At 33.9% G+C, this 21,030-nt stretch overlaps 2 protein-coding genes and 1 long non-coding RNA gene across 3 annotated transcripts; 1 reads left to right on the top strand and 2 right to left on the bottom strand.

The window, feature by feature from the left end:
• Window positions 1–225: 225 nt before the first annotated feature.
• Window positions 226–20,365, bottom strand: LOC111625365 (choline O-acetyltransferase-like). The gene is made up of 15 exons (XM_023368506.1): window positions 20,088–20,365; window positions 19,789–19,977; window positions 19,611–19,726; window positions 18,947–19,000; window positions 18,702–18,867; window positions 14,878–15,055; window positions 14,612–14,805; window positions 14,435–14,535; window positions 14,240–14,368; window positions 13,357–13,479; window positions 13,137–13,275; window positions 13,009–13,068; window positions 12,792–12,929; window positions 12,506–12,720; window positions 226–401 (listed from the first exon to the last, which is right to left on the bottom strand). The coding sequence occupies exons 1-15, from the start codon at window positions 20,106–20,108 to the stop codon at window positions 359–361; spliced, it is 1,866 nt and encodes a 621-aa protein (XP_023224274.1). The 5' UTR covers window positions 20,109–20,365; the 3' UTR covers window positions 226–358.
• On the bottom strand, window positions 2,708–5,870 carry LOC111625394 (choline O-acetyltransferase-like). The gene is made up of 7 exons (XM_023368532.1): window positions 5,747–5,870; window positions 5,448–5,636; window positions 5,267–5,385; window positions 5,143–5,196; window positions 4,903–5,071; window positions 3,022–3,196; window positions 2,708–2,947 (listed from the first exon to the last, which is right to left on the bottom strand). Exons 1-7 carry the CDS (start codon window positions 5,765–5,767, stop codon window positions 2,709–2,711), a joined length of 966 nt encoding a protein of 321 aa, XP_023224300.1. The 5' UTR covers window positions 5,768–5,870; the 3' UTR covers window position 2,708.
• Window positions 9,002–9,466, top strand: LOC111625415. The gene is made up of 3 exons (XR_002756725.1): window positions 9,002–9,070; window positions 9,165–9,254; window positions 9,338–9,466. It is a non-coding gene; the product is annotated as an uncharacterized LOC111625415 (long non-coding RNA).
• Window positions 20,366–21,030: the final 665 nt, after the last annotated feature.

The following is a 21,030-nucleotide window of genomic DNA, read 5'->3' as shown; positions in this document are numbered from 1 at the left end:
AAGAAATTGTCATGTCAATTCTCAAATTGCCCCCCTCCAACCATCAAATTGCCCCCCTGTGGGGCGTACGCCCCACTTTGGGAAACACTGGTCTACACATTGAATTAAAGTTTGTTATACTGTTATCAATATTTTTTTGTGTTACGTCTTTATGACAACCCCGAATCTAATTTATTCAGAATGTAATTGAAAAACTACATATTTTATAAATTCCGACAAGTTAAAGACGAACAAAAAACGATTTCGTAAAATTTATTAAATCAATTTTTACCATTATTAAACAATTTTGAACTCGAAATTCTGCAGCTTAAACCGAAAACGTGCAATTGGCCGATTCGGACTAATATTTTTATTTATTTTATTTCTTTGCTTCAGCTTTAACTGCAGCCTTTGTCGGTGAGCTAAAACAACATCACGTGAGTAATTCAATTGTCTAAAACACCAACGAATTGTTAAAAAACAAAGAACAACCTGGTGGAAACTGCAGTCTTTCCACTCTCAGAAAGCTCCTTCAAATCCATCAAGCTCACTTGCAGATTCCGTGCAAACTTTTCCGAGTCCGTCGAGGGGTCGTTTTTGAACGACGAAATGCAAAAGACGATACGATTCTCCTGTGGATTGTACGAACAACCGTATCCGTCGGGCACTACGGGACCGTATCCAACTACGATGTCGTAGATCGTGGGAAGCTACAAAAAGCCAATTAATTAATTTTCTTCCACTCGCTAACAGTTAAACAATACATAGAAAGATGCCCGACCTGACTGGTGGATAAGCGGAAATCCAGGAACTCTTTGTAATAATTTGTTTGATAAAGTGCCGGTTCTTCTAAGCCGTGCAGAGCAGCCATTTCCTTTAAGCACAGAAGATGGTTATCCGGTCCTTCTCCGTTGATTGTCTGAACAATAACAAGTATTATCAAATTATAAAATTGATAAGTAATTCTGATGATTCATTTACGGTTCTTTACTACTTACGTAGAGAAGAATTTCGGTTTGCTTTTTCACGGCTTTTTGAAATTTCTCCCATTTTTCAGCCTAAAAATATATAATAAGTCAGTATGAATAAGGATTTGTAATAATTGAAAAATTTTCATTCGACTGACCTGACTCAGAGAAGGATCTAACATGGACTTTGAAGAATCCAAAGCCTCTTGGCTGGAAGCGCGGATGTTGTCGATGCGACCGAATCTGAATTTCCTCAAAGCGGCACTTTCGTAAGTGGCCGTCATTGTGTTATACATTCTGATGAGAAAACAACAGCATTGTTGATTTAATTACACTCAAACAGGCATTAAAAAAAAAGAAAATCGTCGTTTAAACAAACCTGAAGTATGTCAACTGCAAACACAACTGAATGAACACATCGGGACTGATTTTTTGTTTCTTCGGAAAACCTTTGCCGTATTTGTCAAATATAAAAACATTGAGTTCCAGCGTATCGATTAATCTGAAAATAATGTTTACAGACAATATTTATACCTCCTTCAGACAATAATGCTCTTTAAGTATTAAACGAAACTAGGGGCAAATCCTAACCATAATTTTTGGGAATACTAAAAATGATATTAAGAATAATAGGACTATCTCCAGCACTAAACAATGGGCAAAAATGTTATTTGTTGTGAATGCTGACAGGGTACGGGAAGCTTTGTTTTAAAATGTGCGTGACGAATTGAGACGAAATTGCCACGACTTTTGTTTTTAATTACAATGAAATTTCTGTTGAGAAATAATAATAGATTCCGCAACATTTCTCGATTGATAGAATTAAAAGAACATACTAAATTGTGAATCAATATCTAATTATGGCAATTGCCCGTAAATCAAAGTCTTTTCGAACACGAACACCATATACATAAAGATTTTACGAGGTTATACATATCATAACTTCTAAGCAGTTATAATACCGAACATAGGCAACAAATGAGTTAACGTTTCTTCTTGTTTTCTACGCGTCAATAAAAATTATTCGCGGATTGTCAAAATTACAGTATCTTACTCGTCTGTGACGGCCGATGCATCTTTGATCTCTTCTTTGATAGTTTCGTCGAGGTCCCAGATGAGTCTTCTGACTGTCAGTTGATCGTCGGACGATCTCTTCGGCTGATCTTTTTTCCTGCAAAAATTATAAACACTTTACTTCCATTCCTAATGCTGTATTTAATTGAAAAGATAAAACAATCTTACACAAAATCCAGAAATTCTTCGCAGAATCTTAAAACTGTAATCCTTTCCGACACCGAATGTTCGATCACGATTCCGTTCACACCATTTTTAGTCACGATAAACTACAGAAAGGTGAGAGTAAAACATTGGGCATCGATTTATGTACCATGTTATAGGCAAATTAGAAGAATGTAGTTAATTTATTATGGTTTTTTTAATTAAATCGAAATTCAGATATATGTAAAATCAAAATGACAATCAGGTGAAATTAATATAAAAGAAAGTATTCGTTCTTTTGTATTCGTATAGAAACTGCTCGATACACTTCGGTTAAAATATAAAGAAAACTCAACTATACGAAACAAAAACGCTCAAAATATAAATCGCATTCTGCGATTACTTCTGTGTATTTAAAAACCACAGTTTATTTTTAAATGAATCTACAGGTAGATATATTTATTCATATCAAATTATGTTGAACACGAAAGTAGTCTTTCGAAAGTATTTTAAAATGAAACCGTACCATTGAAGATTAACGACCTATTGTGTTTGTTGTTTGCAACGAATAAATTTTACCTGAATAAATTTATCGAACCATCTGTTAACGGTGGAATGTTCTGTTTTATTTCCGTGAAGAATGTGGTGGGCCATCTCTTCCAAACTCCCGTCCGAAAAGCTCTTCGATGTCGTTTGTTTCCTCGCCCCTTCGTTCGATTCGTCCATGCACACCACAAACAGACAATTTTCAATATTCCGAATGGACTCTTTATTATTTTCGTCTGCGTAATCGTAAATTTCTGTTAACGATCGAGAATTTTTAATACGTAAAAAAATTTTGGCTTTGCTCTCTCACTTTCGATCATTCGTTCTCTTATCCTCGCCCATTCTTTTCGATTGAGAGCCGTGAGAATTCCCACTGGTGGATAGTGTGGCTCCAGCTTGCTGAGAGTATCGATTTTCTGAAGTTTTTCTACCAGCGCTTTTTCACTCGGAAGAGCTATTCTACCGGGTATCATCAACACAAATAACTGTTAAATATTTAAAAGTACAATTGTGAAGACATCAGCGTGTATCTAATAAACGCGTGTAATCAGAATTAGTCAAGTAGGAAATGCCAATAAAACGGAGAAAGTACTTTTTTTAACACTGGAATGGTTCTGTGGTAACGTAAGTAATGGAAATTTTAACGTCTTCGAGAATAAACATTTTGTAATCTACTACAAATAAGCTTAATACGGCACGTATTAACTACAGTAGATATATACGCTACACGATGTGTCTTATTGAAATTGTTATATATGCAGCGTGATTCAAACGTCTTATACAAACTTTAAAGTTAAGTCAGTAGAACAACAATGTAATTTTACCTAAGAACACAAGCCGTGAACACCACCAGAATTATTCAAAGTATGGAAAGAATGAGAAAGGAATACGTCATGTTTATTAGAACAACCGAGTGTTTGCGGCTATGTTCGCAAGTACAAGTACAAATATGTTCGCAACTAGAAATGGCTTCTTTCTTTGAGTTTTTGATTTATCTTTAAAGAATGTCTAAGACCTTACCAATCCCTCTGTATATACCTCGGGTTTAAAATTGCTCGACAGTAGAAAATGTTTCTTTATAATGTTTTTTTACAATCGTTACAAATTAGCATGAAATTTCGACAGTTACAATAACTGTCATGAAAACTGTATTGTGACAGGTAAATAATAATTTTAACATTCCTACGCGAATATTTTGGGACAAACTGAATTGTATAAATTTACTTTAAATAAATAACCGTTAAAAGGCACTGAAGAACCAAAGATTTGACTAACAAAGAACGTTTTGAAAATATTGCTGAATCTGTGTCTACGAGTGCAAAACACAAGAATAGCAGTGTTCGACTCATAATAGTGTTGCCTGTTCTTGCGTCTCGCCTTCCACACTTCGATGAGATTGTTTTCTTTGCATGTAAACAGACACGAGGAATTTATACAAAATGACACATTTCCTATCGCGAAAGATTATAACAATTGAATTTCTGAAATCTTATACGAGTATTTTTATGTTCCACTACATGAGAAATATAGTCAGAGACCGAAATAATCTGAGTGAGTCTTATCCAACTAAATTCTTTTATTTATATGTTACTAAGTGTTGTATTGAAGCATAGTATCACTTCGAAATCATATTTTCTGCCATCTTCCAATAAAGATCATTCAAAATTTAGTAGTTTTCGTTAGTTTACAAAAGTGTGCAAGATTATAACCACTAACTTTTAATCACTTAATATCTCATTAGCAGTGGTTGTTTTAAAATGTAAAGGGGTTGCATTGAATTAATATGATAGGCAATGTTCCCAAATGGAATTGTATCCGGGATAAGAGCGCTATTTACGTATTAGAAACACGAAGAAAATCTGAAAAAGTCCCAGCTTGTTTCGCCTCGCACGCATCTATTAATAATGTCTAGCTCTAGTAGAAATTGCAATTACTGTATATAAAGTAGGTGTCGAAAGTTATCATGTAATATACCAAATTAGTCGTTTGTAATTAAATCATATCTATCGATACCGATTAATACAGTCAACGTTTTTATATAGAAATAATAAATGTAACAAACAATAGTAGTATATGCATATGAAAAAAGATATAATATAATGTATGCCGTAAGGAAATTACAAGCACGAGATATCGGAAAGTTATAAAGAAGATAAGTGAAATTGTTTTCTTTCTTCAGCAAAAGTCTTACCTGATTGTTGCAGATGACAATGATATGTCTGCTGCCGCCTTCACTAAAAACGTGCTGGTCTTTAGTCGCGCCTGGTCTTCTGTAAGCCGTGAAGAAGTGATGATACGTGGCCATGGAAAGCGCATTCCCTTTCTTTTGTCCCCCAGAAAATTCTTGTTTTAATTCACCGCTGCAACAAATGAGTCAGCTTAGTCACAGTTTCCTTCTTGGAAATCTTGTTTGTAATTAATGTCTGTTTACCTGTCAACTCTTTGCTTGAACATAAGCGAAAAGATGATAAATCTCGCTATAAATCTGAGAAATAATCCACAGTCATCAATAGGACAAATTGCTTATAAATAATTATTTTACGAGAAACCATTACCGAAATCTGTCGTCATCCGTTTTGAATTCTCGCTTCGGCAGCAGGAAGAATGGATTGGAGTTGATGGGCAGTGGCAAAGGATTTTTTAAATACATATCGTTCAGCCAGAACTCGGTTATCTAAGAAGAGGTATATTGTTATTTGTAGTGTCACCGCTTGTCAGGAAAAAAAAAACACTTACGTAATTTTCATGGCGTTCTGCATATTCCTTCAAGAACCCCTGCAGCTTTTGCATTTCGCCTAACGTTTTATAATCTTCGACCAATCTGCGAGCTTCCTGGTATTTGTCACCGGGGACAATTGCTTTGATTCCTTCCAAGAATCTGTTTAGAGTGACGGAGAGCTCGGGAACCGACGGCTTTGGCAATTCCTACAAAGGAAAATGATTTATGAAATGTAATTGCGCAGTGCTTATTGAATGCATCGTCAATTACGATACAAAATATATCTTCTTTATGTTAATTGTCAACTTAGACTCACAGTTTCTTTCATTTCAGCCATTTTCTCTTCGTTTTTTTAGAAGGAGCTCGAATTGCGACTTGTTAATTTGCTGAAGACTTTTGTTAAAGTTGAAACAATGCGAATCGGTTGTTGCACAATAATGCATTGTTAACGCATACTGTATTTTCGGCTGTATGTTAATAGTTTTTATTTACCGTTCATATATATATATATAAATAGATTTTTGTTTATTGCTTCGTTTCAACTTGCAGGGTAGGTTGGCCGCGTGGGCAAGGTTACGTCCTTTCTTTCTGTGTGACCTGGTATAGAATCTGAACGGGTTGAAAAACACCACGCAATTTATCAGATGTGGCAAAAGAGATACGTCGGTCGCCATCCCTTACCACTCCACAGCTTTGTTTTGGGCACGTGGAACCCACAATGAACGTTTGACAGGAATTAATGTGAAAATAAAATTTTCAGAATATAAATTCTAATGTAAATAAATAAATACGTGTTCTTTCTTTTATTTCTTTACAGCACGCTGTCGCCTTAAAACTCGCTGATAAAATTTACTTGTCTCCGAATAATATAAGATTTACCATCATTTTTATGAATATAACATTGTAATAAATTAAATCTCTAGCTTAAATCATTTCATTTTTTCGACCTCAATATTTTCTCATTTACCCGAAAGCAAAAAAAGAGCCAAAATTAAGTGGACAAAATACAGTACGATTACAATTAAACTGGCCCTATTGAGACTTCTCTAGAGCCCGTTTTGCTCGTCAGTGTTTGTTAATGGTATATATTTGGTTTCAGAGTATCAGAAATGCTGGTCTATATTTGTTATATAGACCAGCATTTCTGAAACTGTGAGTCGCTAGCAAATTTTAATGGATCGCGGAATGGTATCACCTACCACAGATGTAGTTGTAACACATGCATTAATGAATTATCTTCTAAGACCGAAGAAGAATAGATTAATAAACCCTGAAATTGATTAAATTTATTCCTTTCAATTTGAAATTAACCTGAAAAGCTCTTAACAAAAATGTACTTAATGTTGCATTTTACAAGTAGCAATTATCAATAATGCATGATTTTATTTTCTTATATAATACAGTAACTTCAGTTTACTAGGTTTATTTTAAAATTTTATATTATAAGCATTTGAATAGCTTTATCATAACATACAAGTATATTGGGTCTTGTGGGCAAAAAGTTTCAGAAACGCTGATATAGATAATGAAGAATAGATTTCCAAAATAAAAAATTTCATCGCTAGATCGCATTTTTCACGAAATTTTATACAATGTAGGCAAACTTTTTAAAAAAAAACCTGCATTGAAAGCCGGAAAATCATTCCGTGTGTCTTTGTTATCGTTAATAAAGCCCTTAAAGATAAAAGAGTTTTGCTGATAAAAGTGTTTTTTCAGAACAGCAGGAACAGCTTAGCTGCACCGCGAGAATATTTACGATTAAAACCAAAAACCGTAAAATTTTGACTTCAATTATTTCAATAGATGGAGCTACCACATGTTGCCGGAATAGCTAAATAATTCGTTACGGTTTCTTTTGTATAAGATACAATTATCATTATTTATAATATCAATGGGCACTCGCGTACAATGGACGGAGATTCGTCGCGTGTGATCGGTTTTATAATTCACGGGAGAGAAAATAAATAAAAAAACAGGTTCGAATAAGAGATACAGTATCTCGGTCACACACGTGTCAGGCTGGAAACCTCCCCTCTTCGCTCGCCTTCACTTTACTTTCACGTTTAAAATAAACATCACGTTAAGTGCCTATGTGCCTAGAAAGTACAGAAAGACATATTCGATAAATTGCAGAATGCAATTAACTTAATAAGAAAGTTTCTATAAATATTAACTGTCGTGTTTGTTCAAAAATTAACATTCCACAAACTTTCTGAAACTTATCACATTAAAATTCCATTTCACTTAAAGAACAATAAAAATCTCATTTATATAACTAATCAATAACTAATCAATTATTATATTAATATCACTTATGTTACATAAGTGACTACGGAGTAAACTTTTAATTCAAAGCTGGCATTCAGTCTGCTTTCTACACAAAAGTGTTTGATTCAGTTTTAGGTAAGAAGAGAACAACTGCGAGAGATTGTTTTAAATTAAATTATATATTTTATTTTACTAACACTTAATTTAGTTACTTAAAAATTATGATAAGAATCATTTCGAGCGAAAGTCCCGCGGTTGATAATCAGAAGGACGAAATATGTCTGCAATGTTTTGTCTCTTCATTTACTGCAATTTCGAGGTTCTACGGCTTGGAATTTTTTAATCCTTGCTGCTGTATTTTAAACACTGACGGTGGCTTCCGCGTACCTTTCAACTTTTACATCTCGTTTATTGAATGCCTGTATTGGATCCATTCCTTTCTTCTTATATGTATGACACTTCCTTACGTATCGGATGTAACTCCTTGCTTTTCCTGGTTCTCGATATTCGAGTATGACATATTCGTCAGAGTAACTGCTGCGAGTACTACTCTGGCCGTGGCTGCAATATTCAGTATTGTCAAAAGAGTTAAACTGAATCTGAAAATACAATTAAAAAAGTCGTATCGTTTTCCTAAACATCAATTATATGCTACTATCGATACTCTCACAGAAATTATAACTGTTACTTTTACGATATTCATTGAATGTATAATAGCTTTTTTATTTTATCCTGCTTTAGAAAAACGAAAGACCTTTAAATACGAACCATTTATCTGCTGCATCGAAGTTGGTATCTGTGGCACTTTACTCGTTGGTGCTTTAGTACACATCTTTACGTTCCTCGTTCTGTTTCACTTTATTGTAATAAAAGCATTCGAAAAACTCTCAGAGAATTTGTATCTGACGAGAAAGAACATTCCAAATTTGAAATCTCAAGTGAATGAAATTTCAGAGCAACACGACGAACTTTGGAATTTTACCAATCAACTCAACGGACCGTTCAATTACGTATTCACAATATTGTACGGTAATTTGTTAATGGAAACGAGTCTAATGTACTTCAACTTTATTTTCAACTTCATTTTCAACTTTTCTGAAGTGAATTTTGCATTGAAAATTTTCTATTTATTAATGTGCGCTCTTGTTACTTTTGCCTGTATTTTAATCGGATTTCTGTTATCTGCCTTCACGTCTGCTGTAATGTATTTTTTATCGAAAATTCTAAGATTTACTACATTTGCAGGTTTTTTAAATGCATTATATATATATATATATATATAATGCACATATATAAAAATNAGATGCAAACGTCTTTTCAAGACATCGGAAGATTTGCTGACTGCGATCTGGAATTGGAACAGAAATTAAAGGTTTTATATATTTAAAACATATCTTTACGTAGTAATTCGTTTATTAAGTTTTCGTATAATTATAATACAATAATAAAAGTTAATAACTTTTTAGATTTTGAATTTTATGAAAAGATTCGGTAAAGAATCCCTGTGTCTGTCATGCAGAAATTACTTTAAGATTACAAAGAAGTTTCCAATAAAGGTAATATTTTTAAGAAAATAAAGTATTGTTTTTGTAATTTTAATATCCATGCCTTAATTGAATCCCTCATTTAAACATTTCAGATGGGAAGTTCTCTACATTCCATATTTTCTGGTCTTTTAAATATAAAGAATGCTTCGATACGTAAAACTTAATAATCGCACAGAATATTGTCGTTTTGAAAGACGACTCTAAATGACATTTATTTGCTAAACTGCCACGTCGCAATGACTAAAATTTATTAGAATTCATAAGTAATTTGCTTTAAATGTCCGATATTGAGTTTTACTCTTGTGGTCATTTAATGAAGATTCACACATTATAGTAAATTAGGAAATTTCGCACAGCGATGAGTAATAAATCTTAATTTTAAGATCGGCACTCGAAAATTGAGCGAGAAAGTGATAAAACTCAGTTGGCGTGCCGTCATTGCAAGCGGTGCATGTGACGCTTCCCTCGTATCTTCTAAAAAATAAATACATATTAATTTTAATTATACAAAAATAATCGCGCAATATTTTATTATAACCGCATTACGTATCTTATTACAAATTTCTATACTACACGTGAAAAATAAGGTAAAAACACTATTGCACTATGGCTAAGAACGGGAACAGATCAATATAAGATCACAAAATTTACGTATAATAAAAACTTTAAGGACATCATTAAACGAGTTTCAGATAAAAAAAAAATGCTCCAAAATTGTTTACAAAAGAGGTTCTAATTTATACAGTATTCTTAGAAACGACAAAGACAAACTTAAGAAAGAAGAAACAGCGGGCGTGTATAAAATTCCATTTGAAAACCAACAGCTAGGAATTATGAAGGACTATATTGGAGTCACAAGACGAAATTTGGCTATTAGGCTTAAAGAACACAGATATGACATTAGCAAAGGACATTGTACTACTGTTTTGTCAAATATGGCACAAGTGGAGGCTTCGGTAGTTAAATGGAATGAAGCATCTATTCTGAAGACGTTGAGGTCCCCATCTTTGGCGTTGCAACATGAAAAAATTGTAATTTATAAGAGTAAATTAAGAGACGGCTGTATCAATGCGAGGGATGCTGATGATTTACCATCGGCATGGAAGTTCCTTGTAAAAGAAAAGTTAAAACACACAAATTCTTAGTTCCTATCTGCCCTTTATAATGTGATGCTTTTTTATGTATATATTTTATGAATTTAATCCTTTTCTGCATTTAATCTTTTAGGTTTATTTATTTTTGTTTCTATTTTTATTTTGTTTCTATTTTTATATCGCCTTATTTTATTATTTATATTAATATGGCGTCGATCTATTTATTATAGTTATTTTGAATATTGATTGGTTAATTTATTTTTCGTTTTAATTTTGAATTTATAATGATCGAACGTTCCATTTAATACAATTTTCAAATACGTTCGAATGTCAGTTCACCTGAAGATGGCCTATTTCATTAGGCTGAAAACGTTGGTGTTTTAATAAATATTTCTCAGCATTAAGGTGTTAAGTGTTTTATTAAATGTTTAAAAAAAGCTGAGGTTGTTATTCAATTTAATGGTAAGTTTATTGTTTCAATTCGAATTTTTCCGAACCGCTCTTAACAGAAGTGAAAGAAGAATTGCTAGAATTGCTAGAAGGATCTACAGGGTCAGGGGGGCCAACCTTTTGCATACCATGCGCCAATTTTTTGACAGACGAGTTCAGATGCGCCATATAACTCGAACACTTTTTTATACCGTCTTACACCAGGGCTCACTAAGGGCTAGAGTTGCCAGATGTTTTTAGTGTTTGTAAACAACAATTTTTTAAAAAGTATCCCAAAAGAAGCCAACACCTACAAAACCTTTTAATAATCCGAAATTTGATGATAAAATTAAAAAAACCATTCGTGATTTTCCGGCAATAACTTTAATCGCAACAAATGTTTTCTGCCATTTACACGCCTGTAAACTGATCGGAAATAAAGATTGCAAGACTCAAAATGCATGCATACACTGTAATTTACTATGTGGAGAACAATCATTTTATCTGAAAAGTAGATTGCAACGAATTGTGCAACAAATGAACTTGCCAAGAATATAAAAAATTAATTTTTCTATGTAATATTCTTAATCGCAAAGAAGCCAAATCTAGCAATGTTGCTCAAAACCGACTGAAGCGCCACTTGTAGTCGTCCAATGCGCCATGTTTTGGACACCCCTGATCTACGTCAAAGAAACGATTTCGAAATTTGAAGAGACTGGAGACTTGGATGTGCTGTTTAGAAGAGGACAGAAACCGATTGTTAAAAATATTGTCGATGAAGCTGCTGTTACAGTTTTTTCCTGAGTTTCCAGTTCACAATATTCCTCAACACGTGGTCGACATACGTCTATCCCTTGGCCGACCGTACGTAAATCTCTTCGTCTATTTTAAAATAATATTCCTATAAAATTCACATTTGGCAAAAGCTGCAACCCGAAGACCCGCAAAAACGCACTGTTTGCTTTCTGGATTTTGGAGAGAATGGCAATTGATGAGTGTTGCTTTAGAAAATTCTTTGGTCAGACGAGTCGCACTTTTCCTTAGATGAAGCGGCGAATAATCGGAATTGTTGAATATGGGGTTTCCTGGCAACGCAATATTGTGCTCCAACATCACTGCATTTTGATTACCTGACCTCATGGTGTGAATTTACTGCTGATTTTATTCTCGGGCGATTTTCGTTGAAAATGTCAATCCCAAACGGCAAGCTAGCAACTATCGCTGATGCCTATAGTTGGTAGCTACCTGTTATATTAAGCGACAAAATCGGAAGATCAGGTCAGGAACTGAGGAGAAAGCGTCTTTATCAACTTTGAGAAGTTAAAAGAAGATATAGTACCAGGTGTAAAAATTGACAGATAGTTGACGAAGTTGATGTTACGAGGTTGAATTGTTTATGTTGAAGTCCGAATTCTCACAAAGTAAACGATAAACATTGTCGAAATTCCATATGTATATTGAATCACTGTGACTAAATGAATTAAACGCAGAACGCAAGTTTTCGTGATTTTTATTAAATCAATTTTAATCATTATTAAACAATTTTGCTCAGTTCTAAAAGTTTGAAGCCGAATTTCTTCAGCTTAGACCAAAAACATTCGAATAGTTTAAAATTTTCTTCATTCATTTACTTTGCTTCGGCTTTAACTGCACTTTTTGTCCGTGAGCTAAAAGAACATCACGTGAGTAATTCAATTGTCTAAAACACCAACGAATTGTTAAACAACAAAGAACAACCTGGTGGAAACTGCAGTCTTCCCACTCTCACAAAGCTCCTTCAACTCAATCAAGCTCACGTGCAAATTTTGTGCAAATTTTTCCGAGTCCGTCGAGGCGTTTTTGAACGACGAAATGCAAAAGACGATACGATTCTCCTGTGGATTGTACGAACATCCGTATCCGTCGGGCACTACGGGACCGTATCCAACTACGATGTCGTAGGTCGTGGGAAGCTACAAAAAATCAATCAATTAATTCTCTTCCAATCGCTAACACTTAAACAATACATAGAAAGATGCCCGACCTGACTGGTGGATAAGCGGAAATTCAAGAACTCTTTGTAATAATCTGTTTGATAAAGTGCCGGTTCTTCTAAGCCGTGTAGAGCAGCCATTTCCTTTAGGCACAAAAGATGGTTATCCGGTCCTTCTCCGTTGATTGTCTGAACAATAACATATATTATCAAATTATAAAATTCATAAATAATTCTGATGATTCATTTACGGTTTTTTACTACTTACGTAGAGAAGAATTTCGGTTTGCTTCTTCACGGCTTTTTGAAATTTCTCCCATTTTTCAGCCTAAAAATATCGAAGGAGTCAATGTGAATAAGATGTTGTAATAATTGAAAAATTTGCATTCGACTGACCTGACTCAGGGAAGGATCTAACACGGACTTTGAGAATTCCAAAGCCTCTTGGCTGGAAGCGCGGATGTTGTCGACGCGACCGAATCTGAATTTTCTCAAAGCTCCACTTTCGTAAGTGGCTGTCACTTTGCCATGCGTTCTGACGAGAAAATAACACTATCGTTGTTTTAATTACCCTGAAATAGGCATTAAAAGAAAGAGAATCGTCGTTTAAACAAACCTGAAGTACGTCAACTGCAAAGACAACAGAATGAACACATCCGGATTGATTTCGTGTTTCTCCGAAAATCTTTTGCCGTAATCGATGAAACTAAAAACATTAAGTTCTAACGTGTCGATCATTCTGAAAACAACGTCTATAGTGAATATATGTTCGTGCCTTAAACCAGGGGTCGGCAACCTGCGGCTCGCGAGCCACATGCGGCTCTTTGGATGTGAAGCTGCGGCTCTTTAGTTCCATACGCAAATATTATTTATTTTATAAAAAAAAAAAAAAAATTAAAAATCGTTCTGAATCGATTAACGAGGATTCGGCACCGATTCTATCTCTCAGCCACTTGTACTCGATTTTCATCGCACCTCTCCCCCGTGATTCGCTTCCGACTCAAAAGGTTGCCGACCCCTGCCTTAAATCATAATTATTTTAAAGATCAAATAACACTGTGTTCGAGTGACAAATAATTTATAAAATAATAATATAAAATGAAATAATGAACATTTTTAGAAGTTGCATTTTTCAAATAAATTTAAAAAAAAAAAAAAAAAACAGAAGATCGAGCCGAGATTGCTGGAATGTTTCTTAGTGATTAATTTCTCTCGAGAAATAATAATAGTTTCCTTAACATTTTTCAATTGAAAGAATCAAAAGAATCTACTAAATGGTGGATCGATATCTAATTATGACAATTTTCTGTAAATAAAAGCCTTTTCAAGCATGAACACCACATATTTAGTGATTTTACGTGTTATTTTACTTTTAGGTGTTTTTAGTATCATAATGTGTAATTAGTTACGATTCTAAAGACAGGCAAAGCGTGAACTGACGTTTTCTACGCGTCAATAAAAATTATTATTCGCGGATTGTGAAAATTACAGTATCTTACGCGTCTGTGACGGCCGATGCATTTTTGATCTCTTCTGCCAGAGATTCGCTGATATTCCACTTAAGTCTTCTAACTGCCGTACGATTATCGTCTGAATGTCGTATGACACTCAACTGAGTGTCATTTTTTCTGCAAATAGATTAAACACTTCACTTCCATTTCTGATATTTAATTCGAGACATAAAAGTATCTTACACGAAATCCAGGAATTCTTCACAGAATTTTAAAACCTCAATCCCTTCCGACACCGAACGTTCGATTACGATTCCATTTACACCATTTTTGGTCACGATAAACTACAAAACGGAAAGAGTGAATAATCGGGCATCGATTTATCTATAATTTTAATAGGCAAATTAGATGAATGAATACCTGAATAAATTTATCGAACCATCTGTTACCGGTGGAATGTTCGCTTTTTTTGCCGTGAATGATGTGGTGAGCCAAATCTTCGAAGTAATAACTTTTCGATTTTGTGTCTTTCCTCAGATCTTCGATCGATTCGTCCATGCACACCACAAACAGACAATTTTCAATAATCCGAATGGATTCTTTATTATTATCATCTGCGTATTCGTAAATTTCGGTCAAACATCGAAGATTTTTAATATGTAAGAAATTTTTGGTTTTGCTCTCACCTTCGATCATTTGTTCTCTTATCCTCGCCCATTCTTTTCGGTTGAGAGCTGTGAGAATTCCCACTGGCGGGTAGTGTGGCACCTGCTTACTTAACGCTTCTATTTTCTTGAGCTCTTTTATGAGAACGTTTTCACTTGGATTACTGTCTATAAAGGGAGTCACCTTTACTTGAAATAACTGTTGAATATTTAAAAATACAATTGTGGTAACGTCACTTGTATCAACATAATATCCAATAAACGCATTTAATTAGAATTAATTAAATAAGAAATGCAAATCAAATAGAGAAAGAGAAAGTATTTTCTTAACACTGGAATCCTTCTGTGGTAATATAAGTAATGGAAATGTTAATGTCTTTGAGAAGATACATTTACTAATTACTGCAAAGGATTTGTATACCGCACAGTATACGAGTAGTGTATATATATAATGCATATATACACTACTCGATTTATCTTATTATTAATACAGTAGAGCGTCGTTTATCCGAAAGTCGGTTATCCGAAAGAATTCCAGTCGGCAAATTTAAATTTTTTCGCCAGTGCTGTGGCGCTGCAATCTTTGGCTATGTCTTGGGCTACTCAAATACTTTACGTTTTTGATTCTAAATTAATTTCTGAAGTATAATTTTTTATTTTGTTTTTATATTTTTCAATATATTTATTTTGTTTGGACTAAAAAAAAAAATAATTTTTAACGATACAATAGTCTTCGTTAGGCTTAACATCGACGAAAATTCAACGCGAAGCGATACGCAACGGATAAAATTTTCAACACGGAATAGGTTAATATATTTTTCGTTCATAATCGGTTATCCGAACGACCCCAGTCACCAATTGATTCGGATAAACAACGCTCTACTCTATATTGAAATTGATATTCTGTATACGTTGCTTCATTGAAAAGTCTTAGACAAACTTTAAAGATAAGCCAGATATACAAAATCAGACAATTCTTAGCAAGGAACGTATAGACGTTTTTCTATACTTTGGAACACACAAAGTTCTTCCAAAGTGTAGAAAAAACGACGCAGAAAGGAATACACATAATGTATACATGATTTTTATTACCTCACTCGGGTGGTGTTTGAGCTACATGTTTCCAGGTAGAAATTGTTCTTTATTTGTATTCTTGATTTATTTTTGAACTGTGTCTGAGATTTTCGAATTGACTTGTATATACCTGGCATCTGATGGAGGTCAACGTTAACATATTTTGGCTTTGTTTCTGTCGTTAACAACAAAACATTATAGGCAACAAAGTCACAAAGTTTATAATAACTGTCTAGAAAAGGGAGTTGCAATAGGTAGATAATGTTTATAATACTCCTAAGTGATTGTTGAAAGAGAAAGTAAGTTTACTATGCCAAAATAATTAACTGAAAGCATTAAATGGAAGTCTTTGAGAAACGAGAGGTTCGACTAAACATCGTACAACGAAAATATAGTGAAATTACATCTACGAGCGGAAGAGAAAAAAATAGCAGGCCTATTCCTCTAACGACTTAAAAGACAATTGCCTATTTTGACGTAGCAACAACTTCAGCGAGATTGTTTCTCTTATGGAATATATATATATATCACAATGCCTACCTTGAACTCACTAAAAATGCCATAAATTATAATCGTAAAGTTGATTTGGATACGAAACCCGTGATATTAACGCATCTCATTATATGAACTCCCGACCATGATAGCATTGATTCATTACTGTACTGTACTGTACTTGTGAAGAAAACTAAAATATTAAATAATTAAGTACATTCGACCCCCCGTATAACATTGTTGATAATTCTGTTTTATATGAATTCCATGTTATACGAGTCACTTAGGTTTTACAAATACGTGTGCCGTGTTGTGAACGGCTCACGTATTTGCAAAATCTAAGTGACTCGTACAACATGGAATTCATATAAAACGGAATTATCAACAGTGTTATAAGGGAGTCGACTGTAAATTTATCGATATTGTTGTCTCCAAGCTTTGAATTTCTGGTGGATGCCAAAGCCTTATGTATTATTGAAGGGAGTCTCTAGTTTTGTAACAGCGGTAATTTTCTGTTTGTTTTAAAGATATACAAATTTTTTTTCTTGGCCGTGATTAACTTATAACTTCTAGAACCACGCACTTTTTTACGTTTTGTCGTCCAACACTTCGCGTGATTGAACATATTTATTCCCGTTCGTTTAACGTTAGACTTCAGACTTTTCAAATGGCGATGTTCGTAATATAGAATTTCGTGGGGCAGGTATGTAATATCCATCGAATTCAAGTAAAACGGCTTATCAGTAAGCCATAAAATCGGTATCCGGATGCTTTATCTCTACAAAGAAGCTGACATTACGAGTGTCATGTTTGCAGATTAGACTAAAGAAAAGTCAAAATGAACATTTTATCTTAAATTGTTATCATTGTTTTTCAGTCAACTAAGAATACAACGATTGTACAGTTATAAATTTAAATGCAATTTTAGTTTTTAATATACATTACTTATTCGACATTTTGTGAAATTGTTTCTATTTTTGATATTTAAAAAAATATTGCTGTCGTTTACTTTAAGAGGGACCTAAAGAATATTATGAAAGAAATGGCAGAACGTTAAGGGTCCAGTATGGTTGTAAAAAGAACCCGAACTATGTATCGAATTTTAAAAACCGATAAGGATAGATTAGAAAAAGAAAAAAATGGCAGGTGTGTATAAAGTGCCGTATGAAAACACACATTTGGGATAGACGAGGATTACATCGGTGTCGCCACACGAAACTTGAGAGGTAGACTTAACCAAATTAATAAAAGGTAAGAAAGGGATCCGATAGCACGCTACTATCCAAGATGACGCAGGCCGAGGGCTGTGTGATAAAATGGAGAAAGGTCATTAGGTCTACGTGTATACAGGCCAACATTAGCAAGAACGCTAAAAAGCTAGAAATATGCAGAAGCAGATTAAAAGATAAATGCATTAATACAAGGGATGCGAACAGCTTAGCAATAGCATGCAAATACATTGTAGAAAATAAGTTTGCTAAAATCTCGTAATTTACTACTACAGCAGGCCTATATATTTCTGTGTAATTTTGAGTTATTTATTTTCTATTTTATTTTGTTAATATTTATTTTAGTTAGTTTTGCTTTATATTCGACATTTAAACGTCGTTCTGTTTTCTGTTACTCTTTTCATGTATTGTATTTTGAAACGATATTTAACACTAAATATGTTCCAAGAAAATGTAGCCCGAGGACGGTCTATTTAATAGGTTGAAAACGTTTGCCAAATAAAACGAATCTCGGCGGCAAAAAAGTATTTAGTGATATATTTTGAATTGTTTTGCAGAGGGTGATTTTGATTATCGATTGACTCATCGATCAATTATACTTTCTTCCATTATTTTCATATAAGTTTTCTTGTCAGCACAAAAATGGGAATGAGTGGTGAATATTCAATAAAATAGGAATGTTACGAATACCAGAAATTTAAAAATTCATCTTATGGTTCGCAATAAAACAGAAATCGAGAATTTCAAATAAGAATAAGAAATATCACGTGGGAAATTTATTAACCGATTAAATAATATATTTGGTGAATTACAAAATATTTTGAGAAATAAAAAAAGCTTTAAGAGAATCGATTAAAAAATATTTTTATATAAGGGCCAATACAAGAGAATAACTGCGAACCCGTATAATAGAGTCTAGCAATACACGTAGAAAGGGTTTTAATAAACTAATAGGGAGACATTCAACGTAATATATTTCATCATAAAAAGTCAACTTGAAAATCGGAAAGTTATAAAGACAATATATCGCATTGTTTTCATCCTCATTACCTGATTGTTGCAGACCACAATGAAATATCTGCCGCCTTCACTAAAAATGTGTTCGTCTTTAATCGCGCCTGGTCTCCTGTAAGCCGTGAAGAAGTGACGATACGTGGCCATGGAAAGTGCATTCTTTTTCTCCTGTCCCCCAGCAAATTCATGTTTTAATTCGCATCTACAATAATTAAAATCAATGATTTTATTCAGTTTTTCTCGTGTAAATAATTTGTTTCTTGTTTATAATTTCTGTTTACCTGTCAACTCTTTTGTTGAAATTAAGAGAGAAGAGGATAAATCTCGCTATAAATCTGAGAAATAATCCACAGTCATCAATAAGACAATTAAAAATGATTATTTAACTAGAAACCATTACTGAAATCTATGCAGACATCGCTATACCCGATATATAATATTAAAGCTAAACACCAACCGAATGCCGAAAATCTATCGGGCTAGTTTAAGGCTAATTACTAAATGAATTACGTAACCAATTTGGCTCTAGAGGTAAGCGTTAGGCTCCATCTCTTATTAACATTAATAATTATAAATAAATTAATTAATTTAAATAATTTAGAACCTCTAAGAGAAAAAACCGGCGTTGTAATAACCGTCGATGGTTATATAGTTAGCTTCTATACGCTGGAGGAGGAGATCGGACTGGAGGTCCGGATAGCGTAACTGGCAACGCATCTGCACGGTAAGCAGGGGTTGTGGGTTTGAATCCGCTCCAAGCCGATTTTTTCTCCAGCGGTTCTAAATTATTTAAATTAATTAATTAATTTATAATTATTAATGTTAATAAGAGATGGCGCCTGACGCTTACTTCTAGAGCCAAATTGGTTACGTAAATCATTTAGTAATTAGCCTTAAACTAGCCCGATAGATTTTCGGCATTCGGTTGGTGTTTATCTGTATTACCGAAATCTTTCGTCATCCGTATTGAATATCCGCTTCGGCAGAAGGAAGAACGGACTGGAGTTGATGGGGAGAGGCAAAGGATTTTTCAAAGTTTCTTTCAGCCAGAATTCGGTCACCTGCAAGGGCGTTTATTATTATTTCTAGTGAAAGGACATGTTGAGAAAGAAGAAACACTCACGTAATTTTCATGGCTTTCTGCATATTCCTTCAAGAACTCCTGCAGCTTTTGCATTTCTTCCGACTTTTTATAATCTTCGACCAATCTTCGAGCTTCCTCGTATTTGTCACCGGGAACAATTGCTCTGATTCCTTCCAAGAATCTGTTTAGAGTGACGGAGAGCTCGGGAACCGACGGCTTTGGCAATTCCTACAAGGAAAAATGATTTGTCAAATGTAAATGAGCACTGCTCGTTGAATTCATCATCAATTACGATACAAAATATATCATTTTTATCTTAATTGGCGACTTAGACTCACAGTTTCATTCATTTCAGTCATTTTCACTTTCTTTCTCTAGAAAGAGCTCGAATTGCGACTTGTTAATTTGCTGAAGACTTTTGTTAAAGTTGAAACAATGCTAATCGGTTGTTGCACAATAATGCGTTGATGATATTAATACATAATTAATAAAATAAAATTATAACGTTATTCCAAGATCTATTTTGTGCATTCATTTGTATTTAATTGATGTCAATAAAATTACTTTAAAATTTTTATTTGTTTGTATACGACACGTGTATGACGTGGAGAGGTAATGCTTCTGGGAGGACTTTTTATGGGAAATTCGATCCAATTTAGTTGTTATAAACGTTAAGAAAAGCCGGAAAGTTGACTTGGCCAGTATGTTATACAGGTGGGAACTTGCGACCAATTACCAATGTTCGTTAGTTATCTGTTCGCTTTGAATTTGTCATTTAATTTGTAATGTTATTGGACTGCAAATTAAAAAATTTGTAGACCTGTAAATTTCCATTGTAGTCCGTTTCTCTGTCCTAATCTCCAGAACACAGTTAGATAGACGTGACCAGATATAGAGTGATTAGTGTCTTGAAATTCGGATTACCATATACGAACCTCCGATGAAAACTAGAAACCACGTTATATCAATTGAAAGTTTTCTTTGAAATTTATTTAAGTTCTATTAAAAGTTGTCTATGTCCTCAGCAAATTTTGTAATGCTATACCGAATAGTAGTTTTTGTTTTTGAAGTTTTTCGGTCTCTTTCTATATAAATAGTAGAAATGACCGAAAATCTCGTGATATGTTTGAGTACTTACATTAGCTAGTAAAGATTCTGCTAGAACCCCGTATTCCCCTGAGTCGTTCACGAAAATTCCTCGCAATCGTCGACCAGTAGTTGTTTGAAGGTGAAAGAGTTTCAAACATTAGACTGTACGTATTTCGCTGCGGTTTTTATTAG

This window comes from Centruroides sculpturatus, unplaced genomic scaffold (genome assembly GCF_000671375.1).
Source record: "Centruroides sculpturatus isolate CEXI.00-Female unplaced genomic scaffold, Cexi_2.0 scaffold77, whole genome shotgun sequence".
Taxonomy (NCBI): Eukaryota; Metazoa; Arthropoda; class Arachnida; order Scorpiones; family Buthidae; genus Centruroides; species Centruroides sculpturatus.
This window is presented reverse-complemented; position numbering and strand designations above follow the sequence as displayed.